Raw genomic sequence first — 20172 nt, forward strand, 5'->3', positions numbered from 1 at the left:
AGAGTTACAATGCCATTACTGTGTTCAACAGAATAAATGTCAGGGAATAGAGTATTGAGATCATAGTATTTGAGATATAATGTAATGGAAACAAAATAATTCACCTTTTTCTCACTTGTCCTTCACCTTCCATAAAACCATAATTTGAAGCTGTGGATGTGATAGCCACTATGTGTAGCACAGGAAGAATATGTCTCTTAGAGGCAAACAAACCTGGTGAGACAGTGTCTTACTAGACCCTTTTGTTCTAAGTGTCTCATTAGCATAAACATGTAGTCAACCTGCGAAAAGTTCACAGTTCAGTAAAATTATGTGAAGTTTATGAGATTTATGAGAAGTAGAATGTCTTATTGGGCCAAATCACTGGACTGCAGAAAGCACAAACCGAGGACAGCTTTGGACTAAGAATTATATTTCGGTTATGCAACGATTGGGCCAATGGGAAGAGATGCAGTGGCTGACAGTGTACAAGGGGAAAATCAAAATAACCAACACTTGCTATGAAATGAGAGGATTATTTGTTACAAAGCAACAGGAAAAAAGTGAAGAGGGAGAGAGTGGAATTAGGAAAAATATGTTGCAGTATTATACATAAAATATAGATGTATGTGGGGTAAAAGTGTGGAAAACTCCTGTGGATGCAGTATACTATAATATTTTCCCAGGGAAAAATTCCTCTCTGACATGAAATTTCAGTAGATTATCCTGCCCCTTCCATCGTTCATAGCTATGATATTATGATAAAAGTCAGAAGTAGCTATCTGAACACTGTTCAAAATTACTCTGAATGATAGTCTTTTGGCTGAGAAACTGAACCTTTGCTGAGATCCTGCCAATGGAGGTGGCACATCTTGAAATAAAGGAAATTCTTGTGTGTGAAGGCACACACAGCTACAAGGAAAAGAGCTGCACCAAGGAATATGTTAGTAAACAGAAACATTCTGGAATGAGTATGCAAAAAATCTGTGGCAGACTCCTTTAGACTTGTCATTTTTTCTTCTAACAAATGGTAATGCTCTGTATGACGTAAGCAATTGTGAGATGTTTATTCCTTGTGTAACTATCGGCAAGTAAGAATGGCGATTCTTACTGATGGTGCGTTTTTCCTGGACTTTTAGGGCACGAAATGCCTAAAAAAATTTCTCATGGACATGGAAATGTTGTCATTCCATGGGGTGGTCTTGCTTTGGGTTTGTTTGGGTTTTGTTTTGTTTTGTTTTTTAATTTGCCTCCCAGACCTCTGAATAATTTTAGTGCATACTTAATTGTATTTCGTTTTTTTTAATCATGTGCTCAGTGAGCTGCTGATGCCCTGGATTTATTCAGCTCCAGTGACAGCAATTGAACAATTATAGACAATTACTTGCTTCAGAATTTTTCTTGGTTGGGGCTTTAGGTTGAACTGTATGCAAAATCTTGTCCCAGGTGTGCAGCAGAGTAGGTGAGCAGGAGGTTTGAAATGCAGTAGATGACATTAAAATATTGGATTTTCTCCACTTTAACTAGCTCCAAAGAAAATTTCCTCCTACACGCACGGGAAAGGTAAAAGAGATGCCCAGAAGGTGACATTATTTCAATGTGTGTGTAAGCCATTCCCTTTTTATCTCTTTCAACTGCAAAGAAGGAGGTGAGTGGGAGGTGGTACAGGTTGAGAGAATGGAGTCTGGTTCTTTGGTTTACATGAACACAAGGTTCTTATGCTGGAAAAGAACAAGAAGTCTGAGATTTGATAAGGGACCTGACAGTATAAGACGAAACTCAATTAAAAAGTAGCTGACAGGTCACACCTGGCACAGGCTGAATCTTTCTCTATCCCAGACCATTGCACCATATAGGATGAATTCATTTTGGCTGAGATTTCTCAACTACTTTAGCTTTCACTACCCGCTTGAACATGTACAATAATTCTCCTCAAATGAATCCTGACAGACAGCTGATCTTTAAGATCAAGTCATCAGATACTCTTCTACAGGAGGGTGACATATAGAACAAGGAAACGGAATGATTTTCTCCAAACCATGTACTATAGCACTAGTCTACATGCAAACATATGAGTAAGATGAAATTCAGAATAAATTCTCCACAGTGGAGACTCTTCATTCCTTAATGTGTAGGTAAAGAAAAAAGATCCCTATCTGCACTTTGGCAATAAGTTGTATGGTATTTAATATTTATAACACTTTGACTTAAACGTTCTCCAATTTACTCATCTGATCTCTCTCCCTGAAGACTGCTTATTCACAGGGTAGACCACACTACAGGAAGGTATTAAGATAGAAATTATTTTCTGAAGAGCTTACAGTACGGAAGCAGTGGGAATGAGGGTTTACTAGGAAAAAAAGAAATTAATTCTATCATTATGAAAGAAATTAATTTTAAAATGCTTCTTATTCCAGATAATATACATGAAAAATTTCACCAAAATGACAGTCATGTGAGAAAAGCCACTTGTCTGTTGATTAGTTCAATCTACCATCTGAGAGATCATGCCTGAAAACCTGCAAAGTTCTTCCAAAAAAAGAGGTTTTTATTTTAAAAAGTGCTTTTCTCCTGTTTAACTTTATTTACAAGTTTAAGAACAAGTCAAGACATTCTCTTTATAGAATAACAGGTTATGTCTATGCTGCTCTTAAAAGAGTGTATTGAGAGTGGGTAGGAACACCATGTACTGCCTGATATATCAACCTACTATCTATGTAACTGCCTCATTGGATTCCTGCAAACAGATGGTCTAGGTATGCTGATGTCTCACTGTGGCTGTAGTTTCGTAACACGGCGTCAGCTGGAAGAGCTCGTTGCCCGTTCCCAGCCATCAGTCTGGGGCTCAGGCAGCAGCGCATCATTCCCCCAGTGCCGGTACAGCTGCTTGCGAGGCTTCCCTGTGACCAGATCCCACAACCCAGTCTACGCTTACTGTCAATCTGCTCCATGGAGCAAATTTGGGGTAGCCCTCAAATGATGGTGTCTACAACCAACCTGTAGTATGCATACAGGGCTTTGCACTAAAGTACATTGAAATGAATATAAAATTTATATTCTGGTAATCTCTTCATTTTATCTTTCTCTTTCTGTCTCTGGTTTCACACTTATTTCCTTAAGCAAAAGAGTCAGCATGAGTAGGCTGCACACACATGCTTTCGAGGGGAGGCGAGTAGGAGTTTTACACTAAATACTTTTCTCCAATTCCTTAGTTTTCAAAGCATATTAACGCCTGCCTGTGTGTTTCTTGGTCACACACTTTTATATTAAGCGGCTAACGAATTCTTCCTCTTGTTTAACTAAGTGAAAATCAGGAGCCAATGTGGTATGGGGTTTTAATTGTTTTTGAGGGTTGGTTTTTTTAGGTAATCATTGCTTATGCTATAGTAATTCAGCTATGCTGAATCATAGCTGAAGTCAATATTTTTTTTTCAAATATACCTGTTCCTAATACTGAAAGTAGATTACTTTTGGCTTCAGTTTTATTCTTTCTTAAAACTCAAATCCCATACAAATATCACTATGTCCTAGGAATACCCATTTAGCTTTACATTCTACTTAACTAAATCACCTGAAACTACAAAGTACAAGTAGATGTTGAAGTCCAAACATCATATAGTCCCAAGTAATTCAGCAGGCCTATCAGTCACTCTAAACTTATATCTACATGTAGGAAAGCATTCGTGTCCATTTGTTTATTAGATTGCCATTCATTATTGGAGCTTTCTAGTAATTTGACTCAACAGAGTAAACAATATCTTAACCAGCTGACTTATAGAAAACAATTAATAAATATTAATACAAAGCATATATTCACCCACATATATCACTTTTTCTGTTCACCTCCCACAAGCATCTATGTCCAGCCCAATACTTTAAATTACGTTAATTTTCAGGTAATTAACAACACACCTGTCCCAAGAGGAGGGATCTGTACAAAAGTGGAGCAACTTCAGATCACTTACAAACTGCAGCTGCTACAGGTTTAATTCAAAGACTATTAAACTTAAAAAAATACATATTTTAGTCACATGACTCTGTTCAAATTTTTCAGTTTGTCCAGAGGTGATTGGTTACCTATTTCAAGACAGAAATGGGAAAGGAAGATGGAGCGTTTTGCTGAACCAGTTACCAGAACACAAACAGTGGATGTCAGTGGTTTCTACAAATCTTTAATCCAAGGAATTTCCCCTCTTTTAATGTATTATTTAATAATAATATAAATACATATACCTTAAAACCCAAGTCTCATACAAATATCAGTATGTGCTAGGAATGCCAATTTAGCTTTACATTCTACTTAGTAATTATAATATATATTAATATATAAAATAAATATATTTTATATTTAATTTAAGAGGACATTGTAATTTCACAGGATTATCAGAGAACAAAAAAGCAGAAGTCATTGAATGATTTTTTTTTAAATTCTTTTTCATAGTATATGTAGTACTTAGACAGTATTGTATACATGTGCTGAGGAGACAAGTCACTGGTCTAGCTGTTTGTCTGGATTACCCTTCTGTTGGAGTTCTTCTCAGCAGAACGACTGGTCAAAAAGTCTGTGCTACCCAAGCTATTCATCCTCATTTAAATACCATGGCATCAGTTGCAGTTCCACATTTGACTGTGATTTTATAAGTGTTATTTTCCAAGCAATCAGGAAAATGGTGTCTTTGCATAAAGTTCATTTAGGAAAACAAACCATCTTGTAGAAGTTACTTTCTCTCTTATTCCATCCCTTAACATTATTTTGAGTAGTCAGAAACTTGTAATAACCTGATGCTTAAGGCCTGTCTACAGTTTTAGTTCATATTAAACAACCGACAGTTTTGTGGTAAGAAATGGAAAATGTTTCCTCCCTGTGATAATTTTTTATCTTCTTTTTTTCACCTTTCTTTTGGTGAATGTCTTTAGCTAAATGTAGCCAGTTACAAGGTTGAACTGTTTTCTTCATGTCAGTTAATGAGGGTGTTTCAGCATTCTTCCTAACACGGGATCCAGCAGATACTAGTAGCTGCAGAACAGGCTTTCCCTGTCAATAGCAACCTACTTGTGAAGACCTCATTCATATGCAAAATTTAAAGTATCTTATCTGTATTTTTACACATTTTTAATATCTTTAAACACCAGGACTCACAACATCTCCATTCAGTTTTCTGAACTTCTCCATCCCCTGCAGTTATCTAGCAATTTGATTTTAATATTCATTCCATAAAGAAATGACACTAATTCTCCCATTAATCTTCTCTTTCAGCAGCCAAGATCTAGGAAAGTCACTTCCCATTGATCAGTAGCTTTTAATAAAAAAACACAGGTTAGACTGTACAGATGTCACACTGTAGGCATAAGTGTTAATTGTGTTTTACGAGGGTGATGATCTTTTTCAGCAAATTGGATCAGTGATGTGCCAGCAAGGACCTGAGCAATCATTCTCAGAAGAATACAGATCCAAACCCTAATGCATTTCATAATATATTATGTAGCAAATACAAGGTCTGTTAAAACACATTATTAAAGTCACTGAGGCTGCTAATTTCAGGGCACTTAAATGCAGTCACAGCTAGCAAGCTGATAGCATTTTGGAATCAAGGGTTTAAAAAAAGCCTAGCCTTAAAAGGAGTAAATAAGTTATTGCATAGATCTTTCATCCTCCAAATTAGGGACAGAGAAAATGAATGTTGTAGAAATATAGACCATCACTTACCATATCATGGTCTGAAACAGGCCCAAAACTGGTGACGAAGATGTCAGTCTTCACTTCAGTTACACGCTCTGATGAAGCAGGAAATTAGGACAGTGAGTGTCTATCAACAGTCTTCATTAGATCTAACCACTACCAATTCTCACAATAAATACAAAAGTTATTGGCTTTGATTAGTCGTTCTAAAATTGGTCTACAATACGGTCCTGATAATTTATTGCTTCTAGATGTAATTTCACAGCCAATATTGTCAGCAACAATTTTTTTATTATAGTGTTTCCAACAGAACTTTAAGATGTGGCTTGTGATGCTACAATATAGCAGCCATAGTTCCACTGTTGTGTAAAGCTTTTCACCCTTTGACGAATAAATCTTTTTGTCTGACAATATAAACGGTGCTGAATATTTTACACGGTACTCAAAAGTCTCACTGGGTACTCAGTGTTTCTGGGCAAGCTGAATGAAGGTGTCTAATATTTAACCCTGGGCTTACAAATTACGTGTTTTGTATTGAGACACAGGAACATGGACGGAAAAGAGAGAGGGAGAATACATTACAATGTATAAAAACATAAAGATATTTTATTGGCATGAGTTAGAAATGGCTGCATTACCCTTAACTGCAATAAATGAAAAGGAATTACAACTTTTCCAAATAAATATCAGCTAAACTTCTCTACTACAATTTTTGACTTATGTATAAAAGTTATAGTTTGTAAATTTATTAGTTTTCTTTTTAAATTGATATGGACACTAACATTGCATTTCCCTTAAACTACCAAATTTGTTTTATAGGCCTTAATGATCGATTAGTATAAATAATTCAGAAATCTATAACATGTACATAGCACAGATTATATGTATATGCTGTACTATAAAGCTAGACTTCTCTGTGATTTCAAGGACGTGGCACAATGCCCTCGGCCAATTCAGAAGAATCTAGTGATTTCGGTGGTCACAAATGCTGAGTCTGAGACTCCTAAAATGGTGCTGATCCCCAGAAAGAGCCCAACATCTGGCTTCTGCAGATATACTCTTAAAAGTCATTTTGAGAAATGCAGAAGCTTAACCTCCCCCTTTTTGTCCCCCCACCCAGAGTATCAGCCACTTCTGAACATATTGGTATTTTCTAGACCACACATCACAAAATATTCCCCCAGGATGGCATATTTCAAAATAACCTTGTGACTTAAACATTGCTGCAGGGAGTGACACCACCTGGAGGCATAAATCCGGTGTTGAGCAGGGCTAACCCTATCAGCTTTCGGCATTTACAGGGATGTCTGAAGTCTGAACACGTTTACTATAGTGCTATACAAGCCAGCATGGAGTTTTTGGTAGAAATTTCATATGAGGAAGGAGTGATACATTTCTCAAATAATTTTCAAAAAAGAAATAAATTGAGAAATTTGGTATATTGAAAGTAATCCTAAAGAAAAGAGGTTAACAGAAAAGTACATGTAGAGTAAGCAAAAGTCACGCAGCAGGCAAAAATTTTCGTAAGACTAAGAAACGTATATATAACGTTATTTGTATAATGTTATTTAAATATTGTAAAATAAATTTAAAAACTAATTGAATCAACCCTCTGTTTTCAAAGTACTTCGGACTGTTTGAATATGATCTATTTCATCTGACAAGAAAATTTTGACAGAAGTGAAATAAGGAATCAAGGTTAAGCAGCCAGTAACAATATACATTTCTGTATCTGATGCAAAAGTTCTAATGAGAATCAGTGTTCTACAATGCACATACATTTCTCTTTCATTCAAAAAAGTCTAAAACTTCTAAATATATATAAATGTAAGCAGTTTAATATAAATATTTAATATATATACAATATATCATTTTGTGAGACAGCTATAATCAAGATGTATTATTAGATCGGATTCTGTTGTCATTCTAGTAATGCACAGAATGACACTTGTAGTCTGTTAGGAAGCTAATGAAAAAATAGGTGGTAGCAAAAGTAATCTCCAGGACTCATTAAAAAAGTTAAAAGATGAAATTTCCAATGTATTATTTGTAATCACAGAAAGTAAAATACTATGATGTGGCTGAATTGCCTAATAATATTATTTTCATTCTTTATATCTGTGGCTGAGACATGTACAAACTACAGTGGCTGTTGATAAAAGCATTGGATAGTTGAAATTTCCTCCTTGGCTATCCAGTGAAATTAATGTGTGACCTGATCATTGTTTACAAGCTTTTTCAACTGAGTTAAAGAAATCTAAATATTCTCTTGAAACCTAATTGGCTCTCCACATAAAGATGTTCACAGTGAGAATTTAACCTTCTATTACTGGAAGAAGCTTATGGGTGTCCAGAAGTTACTAGGTTTGAAAAAAAAAAACATTCCTTGCTTCAGCCCATCGCTTTCACAAATGTTCAAGAGGCTGTGGTCTTGTATGAAACAGCTGGCAGAAAAAGAAGATGGAGATTATACAAGGTCCGGTAAAACATTGCTGAATGTATTCTTGACGTTCCAGCTACTGAATCACATTTTCTTAAGACAGAGGAGCTAATATCATAATGAAACCTATTAGCCTTTTACATATTGAAAAGAGAATCTCAAATGACTCTTTAAAAGATCTTTCATCCTGACTCCCCATCTCTCCATCTCCTTTCCCTTGAGGTGCTTCCACTGGTGTCATTAGGAGATAGAAGATGCTAGAAGCTCTTCAGGCACAATGCATTCATCTCTTAATGGTGAAAACTCAGAGTCCCAGCTCTGAGTGAGCCTCTATTGAATGTAATATAGCTAACCTATTTACCTTGCACAAACACAGAATACGCTCTTTGAATCAGCAGCATATCACGTAGTGGTATCCTGAATTCTAGTTTTGGGGGACATATGGCCATAGTAGAGAGGCTGAGGCTTAAGGAAATCACTTTGAGGACCCAAAATGGAAACTAAAGGCTTTGGCAGTAAGATGGAAGATTCCTAAGGGAGCGGAAAAACGAGTAATGCCTTTCATTTCTATATAAATTCGAAGATAATTTAAGTGGCATGTAAATCATAAGTAATAATAGAAAATTCAGATTGTGAAGTCACAAGAGATTGTGTTGTCTTCATACTGATTACACGTTTGCAGAGCGTCTAATCCCAGGTCTCTTCAAATCCAGGTAAAACCACTGTAGACACCACCAAATGATTTCTTTTTTCTTTGATATGTACCTCATTTTCAAGAGCAACGAAGAAGTGTTTATGAACACACAGAAAAGATTAGCCCCTCCAAAGCCATATGGAAGTTTTGAAATTTTTATTTACTGTTTTACTAATTAGATGATTCAACTGTGCTTTGTTAAGAGCTTCAGAAGTTGTGAGTCATTCCTGCACAGGACATGTGTTTACTCACACAGTTGAGATATATATTTAGAATCAAGGTTAACCATGTTCAGTTTGCAGCTTGATTACCATGGGAAGGCTTAAACTGTGCTTCAAATACTCAGAATGCATTTTTCAGTAACCTCAAATCCTGAGCTATATTCAAAACTTTCACAGTATCCCTAAGAGCTAGAGAAAATTATAAGTCATTGAACAAAACAATTTCAGGTCAGGAGCTGATCAGACTGCTGAGGATTAATCCATCAGTTGTAAAGACATGTTAACCGTGTCTCTTCACTGTAATAATCTATCTCACGAACCAGGACTAAGTAATATAGGGGTATCTGTAGAACATGTAAAGAGTCCAGTAGAAAAAAGGAATAAAAGGAAATTATTAATGACTTACTAGTTTCACTATAAGGGAACCATAGGGTCCAAGCAGTTACTGATCAGCAAAATAGCAACTGAGTATCACACTTAGATGCTCTGGAGCATAACCTCAGACAATTGTTCCACATATAGCTATGAAAGCACCAGTTAATGTGAACTACTGTAATTTTACTGTTTACAGCTACTGTGTTTTGCTAATGACGGTAGACGAATGTAAACCCTCAAAATTAATAACAATGAATATTTTGATTTAAGCTCCCAGGGAGCCCATTATTGCTCGAATTGTGATTGTATTACAAATTGAGAACAAAATAAGAAATATAGATTTATTTACACAGCAGGAAATAAGCCTATTTATCATAGGAAACTATACATTAACTATTTCCCTTTCTGCCCTGCTGGCATTTGAGCACAAGGCTTATCTGAATTCCGTATTTTGGTGGCTTAAATTAATTCCATCTTTTTTGGTAATGCACTTGTTTCTCCTGCATGTCTGGTGTAAATGTGTGCTATAATTATTAAAATAGAAAAGATTTTTCCTGTGGTTTTGAATTAAAGGAATTTAGAAGCTTGTATAGCATACAATATTATTACTAAAAACATCATGTAGACTAATCTCCCTGGCTGCATCCTATGAAGTATTTTGATTGAAGAACCACAATAACTACACTCGTAAGAATTTTGTGCTGCTGCTTTTGTAAAAGTAGACACCAAAAGGGAGAACAGTGAGCTGCCCTGTGATTACCCAGCTATAGTCTGTGCTACTATGAAGGGATTACCGAGAGCTGCGCAGTGTCATGGCAGCTCTCCCCACGCCAATTAACAGCTCAAAGCTGCTCATATCCTCCCTACTTCCCTACTGTTGTATTAAATCAATTTTCCTGGGGTCTTATATGGCTTTTTACAGTTTTCTTTACATCAATGTGAAGTTACAGAGTGCAAAAAAGACCAAAATCAGCCTTTTTTACAGTTAAGTATCGCATCTAGTCCTTCTTCATTTACAGAATTATGTGTAGGGTTCCAATGTAGCACTCTCTTTTCAGTTGGACTGAAACATTTAGGTTTAACTAAATTTTTATTACACGTACAGACCAAAACCATATTTCCCTCAAACTTTAAGTTAGCGCAGATATGAGTTCAAATCCAACAACTTCCACTGGGACCTCAATCACCAAGAGGTAAGTTTATCATATATTTATAGATAATGTTCTCATAAAACTGAATTTTAAAACGTAATTAGCATAATACTGCCAGGTTTATTTTCCATCACTTTAAATATAAGCACTCTCTGGAAGTAATGAATTGCCTGAGATGGACCAAAGTTCCACTTAAGGACAGTCACACTCAATTTTGATAAACATCACACAGGAGAGATCAACAAATAGCTTTTACTGGTATCATAAAACAAGTATAATTCTGTTCAATACTGAAGTAATGTTGATAATCTCCTTGGGATGATCTAACGGGCATTCGACCCAACTGTAGAAGCAAATTTCATTTAGGAAGATTCTTGTCTCCCTAATGAAACCCACTCTTGTTCTTAGTTCTGTATTGAAAAACCTTTCTACTGCAAAATCCCTCTCAAAGGGATAAACCACATTTACCATTATGCTAAGTTAAAAGGTCACAGACCATGTGATAGCCTTTAGTTTTAGACAGGGGATGTGTGCACTTCAAAGGTGATATTCTTAAAAAACCTGTAGCTGCTCCTGATTCCTAAGGAATCTCAGGACCAGATACAACCAACCTGCCTCGTGCAAACCCAACCTCTCTCCAATGTGGCTCTCCAAATCTGCCATGGTGGCACCCCAGGACTCATCTCTATTCTCCACAAGAAGACAACCCAGAACAAAAAGCAATGGCATATCCATTTGTCTAAGGAGCTTATTTTTTCCATCATTTTTCATTGCTTTTCCATTCTTTTAATCTCCTGCTCTAGACATAGTGGTTTACTATGAGAAGTCACCAAACATTGAGGTGAATTTTCCTCCTTATTTTGCTCCTTCCCACCACTGTCTGATCCGCTCTTTTGTTCGGGATTGTGTATTTGAAAAGAGATCAGCATCTTTATTATTTGGTCTATTTTTGATCACCTGTAGTTCTAGGATCCAGATAGTTCCCACAGAAAATTATGCTATTACCTAAATGACTTCACTGTTTATTTTTTCCCTTAATATCTGACATCGTTTCCTCTTTTTCAGTTTCAGTATGTTACTCCCTGTAATTCCTCCACCTTGCTTTTTGTAAATTATTATCCTTTCATTGAGTTAATAGGTGTCCTCTAGTGTGATTCAGAACATTTTTACATTAATTTTGAAAGATCTATTTTCCAGGCTTAAATAACTGTAAATGTAGTTATTTGTCCCTGTTTATGGATGGGTACAGCAGATGCTATTTCCTAGTAACGTCTGACTAAGTTACTATGCCCACATATGAAGGAGGCAAACATCTAAATAACATAATTTGTATCAATAATTATTGATAAAAGGTGCAAATGTGTCAATGTATAACACAGTGCTTCATGTTTCTTTTAAAGAAATATTGGATTAATTTTAGCCACAATGCCATTTTTTAAATACCGAGCATATTCAATCACTATGATTTTATCCCGTGGGTCACCTACTCCATTTTTTAAATACTCCTGTTAGTGAGAAATATTTCCTTCTTTGTTTAATGACAAAATGCTTGGAGCTGCTCACTGAATTTCAGATATGGCCTTACTGGGTTTTCTGATAAATAATAATATTAATTCTTATGCTCTTTATAGAGCATATGTGATTTTTAGTTTTCCATTTAAAGTGGTACCTCAAAAGAAGATCTAAAAAACAGAAAGGGAGGACTTAATATTAATCTAGCACTGATTCCATGCATGCTGAAAGAGTGATTCAAAATTCAGCACCTCTAAATTTTTCATTTCCTTAATGCTCCACCTTTTAACCTGGCTTTCCAATTAATATATAGTGTAGCTCCAACAGTGTATCTTTGTAATGAGATCTTTCCAGGATTTTGTTCCTGGCTTCATGGTGCCTCATCTGCCTCACCAAGATATTTCTACCAAACAATGAAACTGTTCACCACGCTAATACGAAGTTTGCAAACTTGGGATAGAGAAATATCATGGTGTTTATTTCAAAAAGGGGGAAATTACTCCTACAAGTGAGTAGAGCAAGATCAAGATCAAACCCCTTTCACAATTCATTACAGTTTCTCAGTAAACATAACTTTTTGTCAGTGAATCCTTCATGCATACCCATAAACACAAGGAAGGAGAAACAAATAAGCTGACTGAAGAAACTCTATCATTTATCTTCCATAGGTGCGAGAGAGAGAAATTGGTTCTCTTTTCTGTTTCTGTTCATGCACAGAATTCTCTTTTCTGTAGGTGTATATATTTGAAAAACTGCACTACAGAAGGAGAGGTCGTACAGGGATAACAGTTTTCTGCAATATGCTCCTTTCTGTAGAAGAAAATAACTGTACCACACAATGTTTTACTTCATCTTCTGTTTCTCAGAAGGCATAGAAAGAACAGGACAGGCAGTTTTGGATAATTGGAAGAGTGCTGTAGTGTAATCAGTGGTACACAGATTTACATTGTGCCTAAGAGTGTAAAATTTATCAACATAACATATATGTATGAGGGTCTCTGGTCTCTAAATTCTCTGTTAGCTACATCACAGCTAATATGTAATGAATGAGTTTTAGACCTAATTCTTTATATCTAGAAGTGCTGTTATATTGGTAGCTTTCTTAACTTTCTCTTTGGAATAGATAAAAATTGTGTTCTGATGAAATATTTAATAAGACGCCATCACTGATGTTCAGAAGAAAAATGAAACCCCTGCTCTTCCACATACATTTTAAAATTTCCAGCAACAGATCGTGCTATAATGGAAGACTGTTGAACTTCCAACTCCAAAAACTGTGCTAAGCTACATCACAGCTAATATGTAATGAATGAGTTTTAGACCTAATTCTTTATATCTAAAAGTGCTGTTATATTGGTAGCTTCTTAACTTTCTCTTTAGAATAGATAAAAATTGTGTTCTGATGAAATATTTAATAAGACGCCATCACTGATGTTCAGAAGAAAAATGAAACCACTGCTCTTCCACATACATTTTAAAATTTCCAGCAACAGATCATGCTATAATGGAAGACTGTTGAACTTCCGACTCCAAAAACTGTGCTATATTTGATATATTGATTCAGATTTCTCATTGGATATTTTTCCGTCTGGAACATTTCTGAATATATTTCCCCATTATACAAAGTGTATAAATCAAATGTGTCAAAATTGAGTCATCTTGAGGTTCTTAGCTCATATTTAGGTACGAGAAGGCTTTCCAGAGATGAATTTCAAAATCCTTGAGCAAATCCTTCATTATAAATTGGTACCAGAATTGAAGACATTGGCCTAGATGTTTGTCAATAGTTTTTGAAATTTATAATGTATGTCTTTTGAATAAAGCATTATTCAACATTCAGAGGAGGAAAGCTACTTCTTACTATGTTTGGTTTTAAACACTAATTTACTGCCCACAATTTCATTAAATGTGGGATTTTTTGACAGTCTTGGTACTCTTACTTCTAGTATTCAAAGCTCACAAATTAAATTTACTCTGCTGAACTGACACGGTGAAACTATAATGTACTGAGCAACAGGGAAATTGTGATATTCAGTGTTCTTGGCTACAGGCAGGAACATGCAACACAGTTCAAAAAAGGAGGACGCAAAGATTAAACTGCTCTAACCCTTTGTTAGGGAAACTACTCCAATTCTGCCTTCCCTCCACGCCATGCTTCCCATGCTCCACTGATAGTGGTGCAAATGGCTATGAAAGTTTGTGAAGGGACTCATCTCCTCCTGCAGAAGCACTTACATTAAACAATCTTTCTGTCAGGAGTAAATTTTAACTGGGCTGGATGATCCTTTCATGAGGTATGCAGACCTGTTCTCCCAGTATACCCTTGAAGTCTGGCTTCAGAAATGTATGTATAAGACTCTATACCGATGTGCTTAGTTCTCTAAATTGTAATCCAGAGAATGAGAGCAAGTTCTTTCCCTGAGTCTCCTTTTGTCTGCTCTTCTAGTAACTGTTAAACAATCATAATAGCTACAAAACTCATATAAGAAATCATCATGTGCTCAGATTTTTCTTGTAGACCTGTACCAGACTCTACAGTTTTCAGAGTTTCGTTTATTTATTGCCTTCTCTGCTAGGTTTATTTACTGTGATATAGTAACTGACTGAATTGTACAGTTGCATTAATCAAAGATTAAGGAGCATTTATTTCTACATTGTCCAAGGGTTTACAAGTAAGGAGGGAAAACTACTGGTAGATAAAAGTAAAAAGAGATTCTTATTTAATTGTGTATTATCTGAAATTGCACACAAAAATTTACAGATTAACCCATTTTTAAATGTGTCAGTTAATACTTTATAAACAGAATTTTGTCTTTAGCCATTCCTTGAAATCAGTGAAGTTAAACCATTTAAGAAGTTGGCTCACAATTCAAGAACTGTTACAAGATGGTAACCTTAAGTCACAGAATAAGCTTACTCTTAATTATCTTCCATTTCATATGAAGAAGATGGTATAAGAAATCTTAATGTAATACCCTGTTCTTCTTATAATGCAGTTCCTCTGAGAGCTATTATATGAAAACAAATTGAACTGTACTTAGTGAGGTGGGTTGCTTTGTTTTATTTTACCTGAACAGTCCAAAAGAAAAAAAAAAATTAAAAAAAGACATCTGAAAGAAGTAAACTCAACCTTTCCATGCACTGGAAAGAACAGATTTGTGCTTGTACGTTTAGAACTTTCACATTTGTGAACAACGAGCTTTTAAGACCCAATTTTGGGGTCGTGTCAGAGTAGAACAAATCAAAGAGTGAACGTAGGGATGCTGATAAAGACTAGGCTTTGTAATGATATTTTTATAAAGATAAAATCATTATTATTTTTATATCCTTTTATGGATTCAGCACCAAGAGCAGAAGAAAGATTTTCTTACCAAGCTGTGAAGACAAAATGTTATAGAAACAAATCCTGACATACCCAAGTAGAAAAAAATCTTATAAACTTTTCTGACTTTTATGACTAAGGTTGATTGATGTTTTCACTTTTAAAACCAAATCTTCTTATGAATATAGTCATAGATAGATTTGCTGTTTAGGCCTGATTCATAAACTTCTAATTTGTCAGGTCACAGGTCATATTTTAGTATCTTTTATTCTTCATACATTTGAAGTTTTAATATGTGTTCAGAGGTTTTCTTGAATTGTGCACCATTTTCTTCTTTTGGGTATAAGTGTGAGTAAACCGACTATATGACAGACAGAGAAGGCATGACATTTTTTTTTTAAATTGATATTACATATCAGCATTATTTTATGTGTATACATAAACAGAATTAAAACAAATATATCGTGGAAAAATAACATTGTTTTAACTGATTTTTATCTAACATGTAACCTTGAAAACTGTAATACAACACACCTCCCAGTCCTGGTCTCAAGCGGTTATCATAACCATCCAGCAGACGATCCAATATTCTGGTAAATACTGTGGTATTGTCTTTAAGTTCATCTTGTGATGAGGTTTGTCCGTAGCTGAAATACAGAACAGTTAACACTGAAAAACAGTAATCCACCAATAACCTTACAAAACAATAATTCCAAAATCTCTTTAATCTTCCTTATACTGATTTATGGTCGCAAAATCTCCTCCACAAGACAAGATTGTAGTGCTTTATAGGATTCTTTCCCTTAAACATTTTCATCTTAAATGGTACATTTTATTGTAAAATTATAAATAAACAGTGTCTTTCTATAAATGGGGAGCAACTAGAACATCAGTTCCTTAATGTTTATCTCATTATTCATTAATGGTTATAATATTCTAATATGTGTCCCTCAGTAAAAGGCTCATTTGTCAGCAAAAGATAATGTGTTAAATTCATAATAATTATAAAAGGTTTGCATACAAAGAAAGATACAATAATTTAGAACACTGACATTTAAGTACTGAAAATAAATGCTAAAACAAAGATAAAACAAAAAAAAAGTGAGTGTGCATTTTCATAGATCAAGATATAATTTTACTTTATTTTACTTCCCATTTTCCTTTAGCAATTAGACTTGGAGGAATACTTCAACTTTTCCTTATAAATGTGTAATGAAACCATCTGTTGATATGGAAATCTTTCTCGTCTATAAATCCTCACTTACATATCCCTAATGCATATATCTAACTCAGCCAAAGGTCCTGAAGTTTTGGTTGAACGAGGATAAAATTAAGCTCTTTGAACTCAGCTACAAAAAATCTTACTTCCATCAATACAAATCAGAAAGAAATCCTTGGGCTTAGTGGTTTCTGTCTGCTGTAGATGACATCAGAATCAACCTTTTTCTTAAATCTGAAACCTTTACCAAACACCCGTCATAGATGATTCCCTTAATCACAGATTACAGTTGTCTTAATGCCAACCCAGTATCATTTTTTCATTCATTGCTGGGAAGACTTCCATTATAAACATGTGTAGTCATCATGACTAAAAGCAGAAACACTGCTTTCCAAATCATCATTTTGTCGCACACATTGCTACTGAACTGGATAAACAGTGCAGTGCCAAAAACTTTTGTTAGGATCAGGTCTAGTCACAAAAGTGATTCTTCGATTGGGCAGCTTGTTATCCATACGGCTACGGTGATATGTGGGTCTCAGTGGTCTGCAAGTTGTCCCTGCTCTAACCAACAAAGACCTTCTTATAAGGAATATGCTGTTACATTAAATGATCGGGTTCTAGTAACATACCTACGAAATTATTTTCTGTAAACTGCATCAGTCAAATAGCCTTCGTATATCTCACACATATATTCCGCTTGTCTCGAATACAGAGAGAAGAAGGATAGATAATCTCAATGAAGGTACTCTGGAAATGCCTCCAAGTTATTTTGCAGTATAGGTTTGAAAAAGTAATGCTACAAATTTAAATGAGTTTCAGAACTGACATTCATAGAAGTTCTACTAATTTTTTTTTTTTTCAATAGGATGTGACCTTGTAGAGAACAATTTTCAGGGGGTTTTAATGCATATAAATCACCGTTTCTAATGAAGAAGACAAAATCTCTAACAGTTTTAAAAAATACTATTAATTTCCTCTAGCCACATCATATAAATTCACTTAATTTAAAAAAGGTTGATTTATATTTATTTTTCATATCTACAGTTGCTTTTTAAGTCACAGACATTAATATTTTTTTTTTTATGCTTCCTATATGTTACCAAATAACAAGTTCTCCTGCTGTCTCCAATGAGCATTATCTTTCAACGGATCATTCCTCATACACCTTATGTAGAATTGCAACACAGGACTTTTCACTGGATTAAATTTTATATTAACACTGATCGTCAGTAAACAAGCTGCTGTACATACATATCTCAAGGATAGCCGAAGGTCATCAGGATTAAGGTGGCAGAAGGATATAAAAACACTTCAGAAATTTTAGTGGTAAATAAATGAGTATGTTTGCAGAAGAGGCGTCAGAAAGATGGACTCGTGGCAGTGCAGGAGGAGAGGATGCAATGCAATGCACCGCTTCCAATCTGGATGTCACATTTGTCAGCACCTTTACCTGTTCTTCCCACCATTTTATCAGAGGTAAAAAGCACTGTTAGGGCTGGTTTTAACTGACATATGGTCACAACGGGAAGAATGTGACCATTTGTGTACGTATATAGTATACTGTAACTCCAGAGGGATTGTGATTTTTCATTCAGAACACACATTAAAATAGACCTAATGCTGGTTTTTTATGACAAGAATAATGATATGGCAAGACTGTCTTTCTATATCACAGACACTTTATCTAATTCATCAACTGTTTTTTATCATAAAGGATTAACAGCATTCCCAAAGAAAAGGCAAGGGAAGTTACTGTGACAAAATGCCTTTAGAAACAGATTATATTTAGTGTAAGGTGTGTACATTTTGAGGAAAAAGTGACTGCAAGAGATTGTGTTTTCATATTAAACCACAGTATAATAAAAAACTGTGCACTAACTCCATCTACAGGTCATTATAATAGTGACACACCATATAATTTTTAAACATTAGTCCAATGCGTCTTAATTGTCACTTCAAGAATGCATATGCATACATTACAGATATAATAAATACATGTACACATATATATGTCCACAGATCTATACAATAAACATGTTTTCACAAAATTGTCTACCTAGTCTAGATCAAGTACTTCATGAATACTTCAAATCTCACCCTTCTTAATATATTATCAAAATAAAGGTATTTCTTCTAGAACGTCGTAGCAATTGTTACAGAAATTGTAACATGAATCACCTGCTTTTATTGTTTTTGGGTTTTTTAGAGGAAACACTCGTGCAGATGAACCTTTGCCCCCTCCACTCTAAAATCTTCAAGGTAGCCACAAGATAAGTTTACCTAGAGCTGCGAATGCATAAGGAGACACTATGGAGATCAAGGCACAAATACCTCTTCTAGGGATCACTACTGACAATACAAAATTTCTACTGCTTTTTGGTCATTAGGAGGTAGCATTATTGACAGGACATTAATATTTTTAAAATATGGAAATATATCTGTGGGTCGTCTTAAACACCTTTACTGAATTTTGAATTGCAGAGAGTACTGCAAGTATACTCCAAACTGCTTTATAGTCTTTAGTTAGCCTACTAGTTATTAGATGAGGTGTTGTATGATTACAAATTGTTCTTAATACTAATGGTATTTTTAGATTGTGATTTCAACATATATTTCATAAACATTCATTGTAGCATGGTCTTTCAAACATAAACTGTTAGGGGGTTTGAGCTTACAAATTCTTCTTCATCCAAGCAGTCTCCCTTCACCAGGAAGGTCAACTTTGAATTTGTGAAAACAGCTACTAAGTAAAGACGCAATCCTGACCAACTAAAAAGTGGAAGTTTTGTTTCTGCTTGAGGGGACAATAAAGTTACTAAATAGCACTTAAATGACATTTAAAAAAAACTTAATTACACTTTTTTTTCCTCTAAAGAATCTTGTATTTCTGAGCAGTCATTATATAAGAGTAAAAAGGATTGTACAGGTGTTCAAGAGGTAGTTTAGTTTCAATTTGTTTCAGAAAGCTTTTGCTTTTTTTTCTTCAGAATATTGGAAAAAAACATGTTATGCAAACAAATTGTAGTTTTCTTTCAATCTTCCCTTAGTTAAATTTAGCTGGGATTTGAACAGGGGTTAACTTTCCCCAATACACTTAGTAGTAGTGCAGCCCATGCAGTATTTGTCTTACGCTGCTATAGTAAATGAAAGGTTCTCAAAATATGTTGGTGCATTAAAAAATATCTCCCCACCTTCTTTCAGTCAGTGCATTCAGAAGGAGGCTCCAGGCCCAGAGGCAGTCACAAAGCACCAGGAGTCTCTTCATCGTGGGCTCTGAAACTAGAAGGAAAATAATCATCAACGTCCCCTACGTTAAAACAGGTACTGTGGAAAAAAAGGTCTGATTTTGGGAACTTTTGCAGAACAATTTGATGTCAGGCAATGACCTCACAATACTATAGCTCATGCCATTTGGAATAAAGGAGTATGGCCTTGGCTGTTCTCCTGTTTACCTTCTACTTTTAGACACAGAGGCTTAAGGTGGGATTTATTTTATGGTAAGGGTGTATTCTTGTTTGCCTTATTCTTGAACTTTAACAAAAGCAATTATGAGTTAAAGCTGCTGTCCCCAAACTC

The 20172-nt window shown here is 35.1% G+C and overlaps 1 protein-coding gene across 1 annotated transcript in view; it reads right to left on the reverse strand.

Annotated features, from left to right (window-relative positions):
* Positions 1 to 19894, reverse strand: part of GABRA1 (gamma-aminobutyric acid (GABA) A receptor, alpha 1) — a 39824-nt gene extending 19930 nt beyond the window's left edge. Inside the window, exons 1-3 of the mRNA XM_010283188.1 lie at positions 19788 to 19894; positions 15909 to 16021; positions 5687 to 5754 (exon numbers count right to left, since the gene is read on the reverse strand). Of these exons, the coding sequence (XP_010281490.1) occupies positions 5687 to 5754; positions 15909 to 16021; positions 19788 to 19894 (288 nt within the window). The remainder of the gene's footprint in view (positions 1 to 5686; positions 5755 to 15908; positions 16022 to 19787) is intronic.
* Between the last annotated feature and the right edge of the window lie 278 nt (positions 19895 to 20172).

Source organism: Phaethon lepturus, unplaced genomic scaffold, assembly GCF_000687285.1.
Source record: "Phaethon lepturus isolate BGI_N335 unplaced genomic scaffold, ASM68728v1 scaffold5743, whole genome shotgun sequence".
Taxonomy (NCBI): Eukaryota; Metazoa; Chordata; class Aves; order Phaethontiformes; family Phaethontidae; genus Phaethon; species Phaethon lepturus.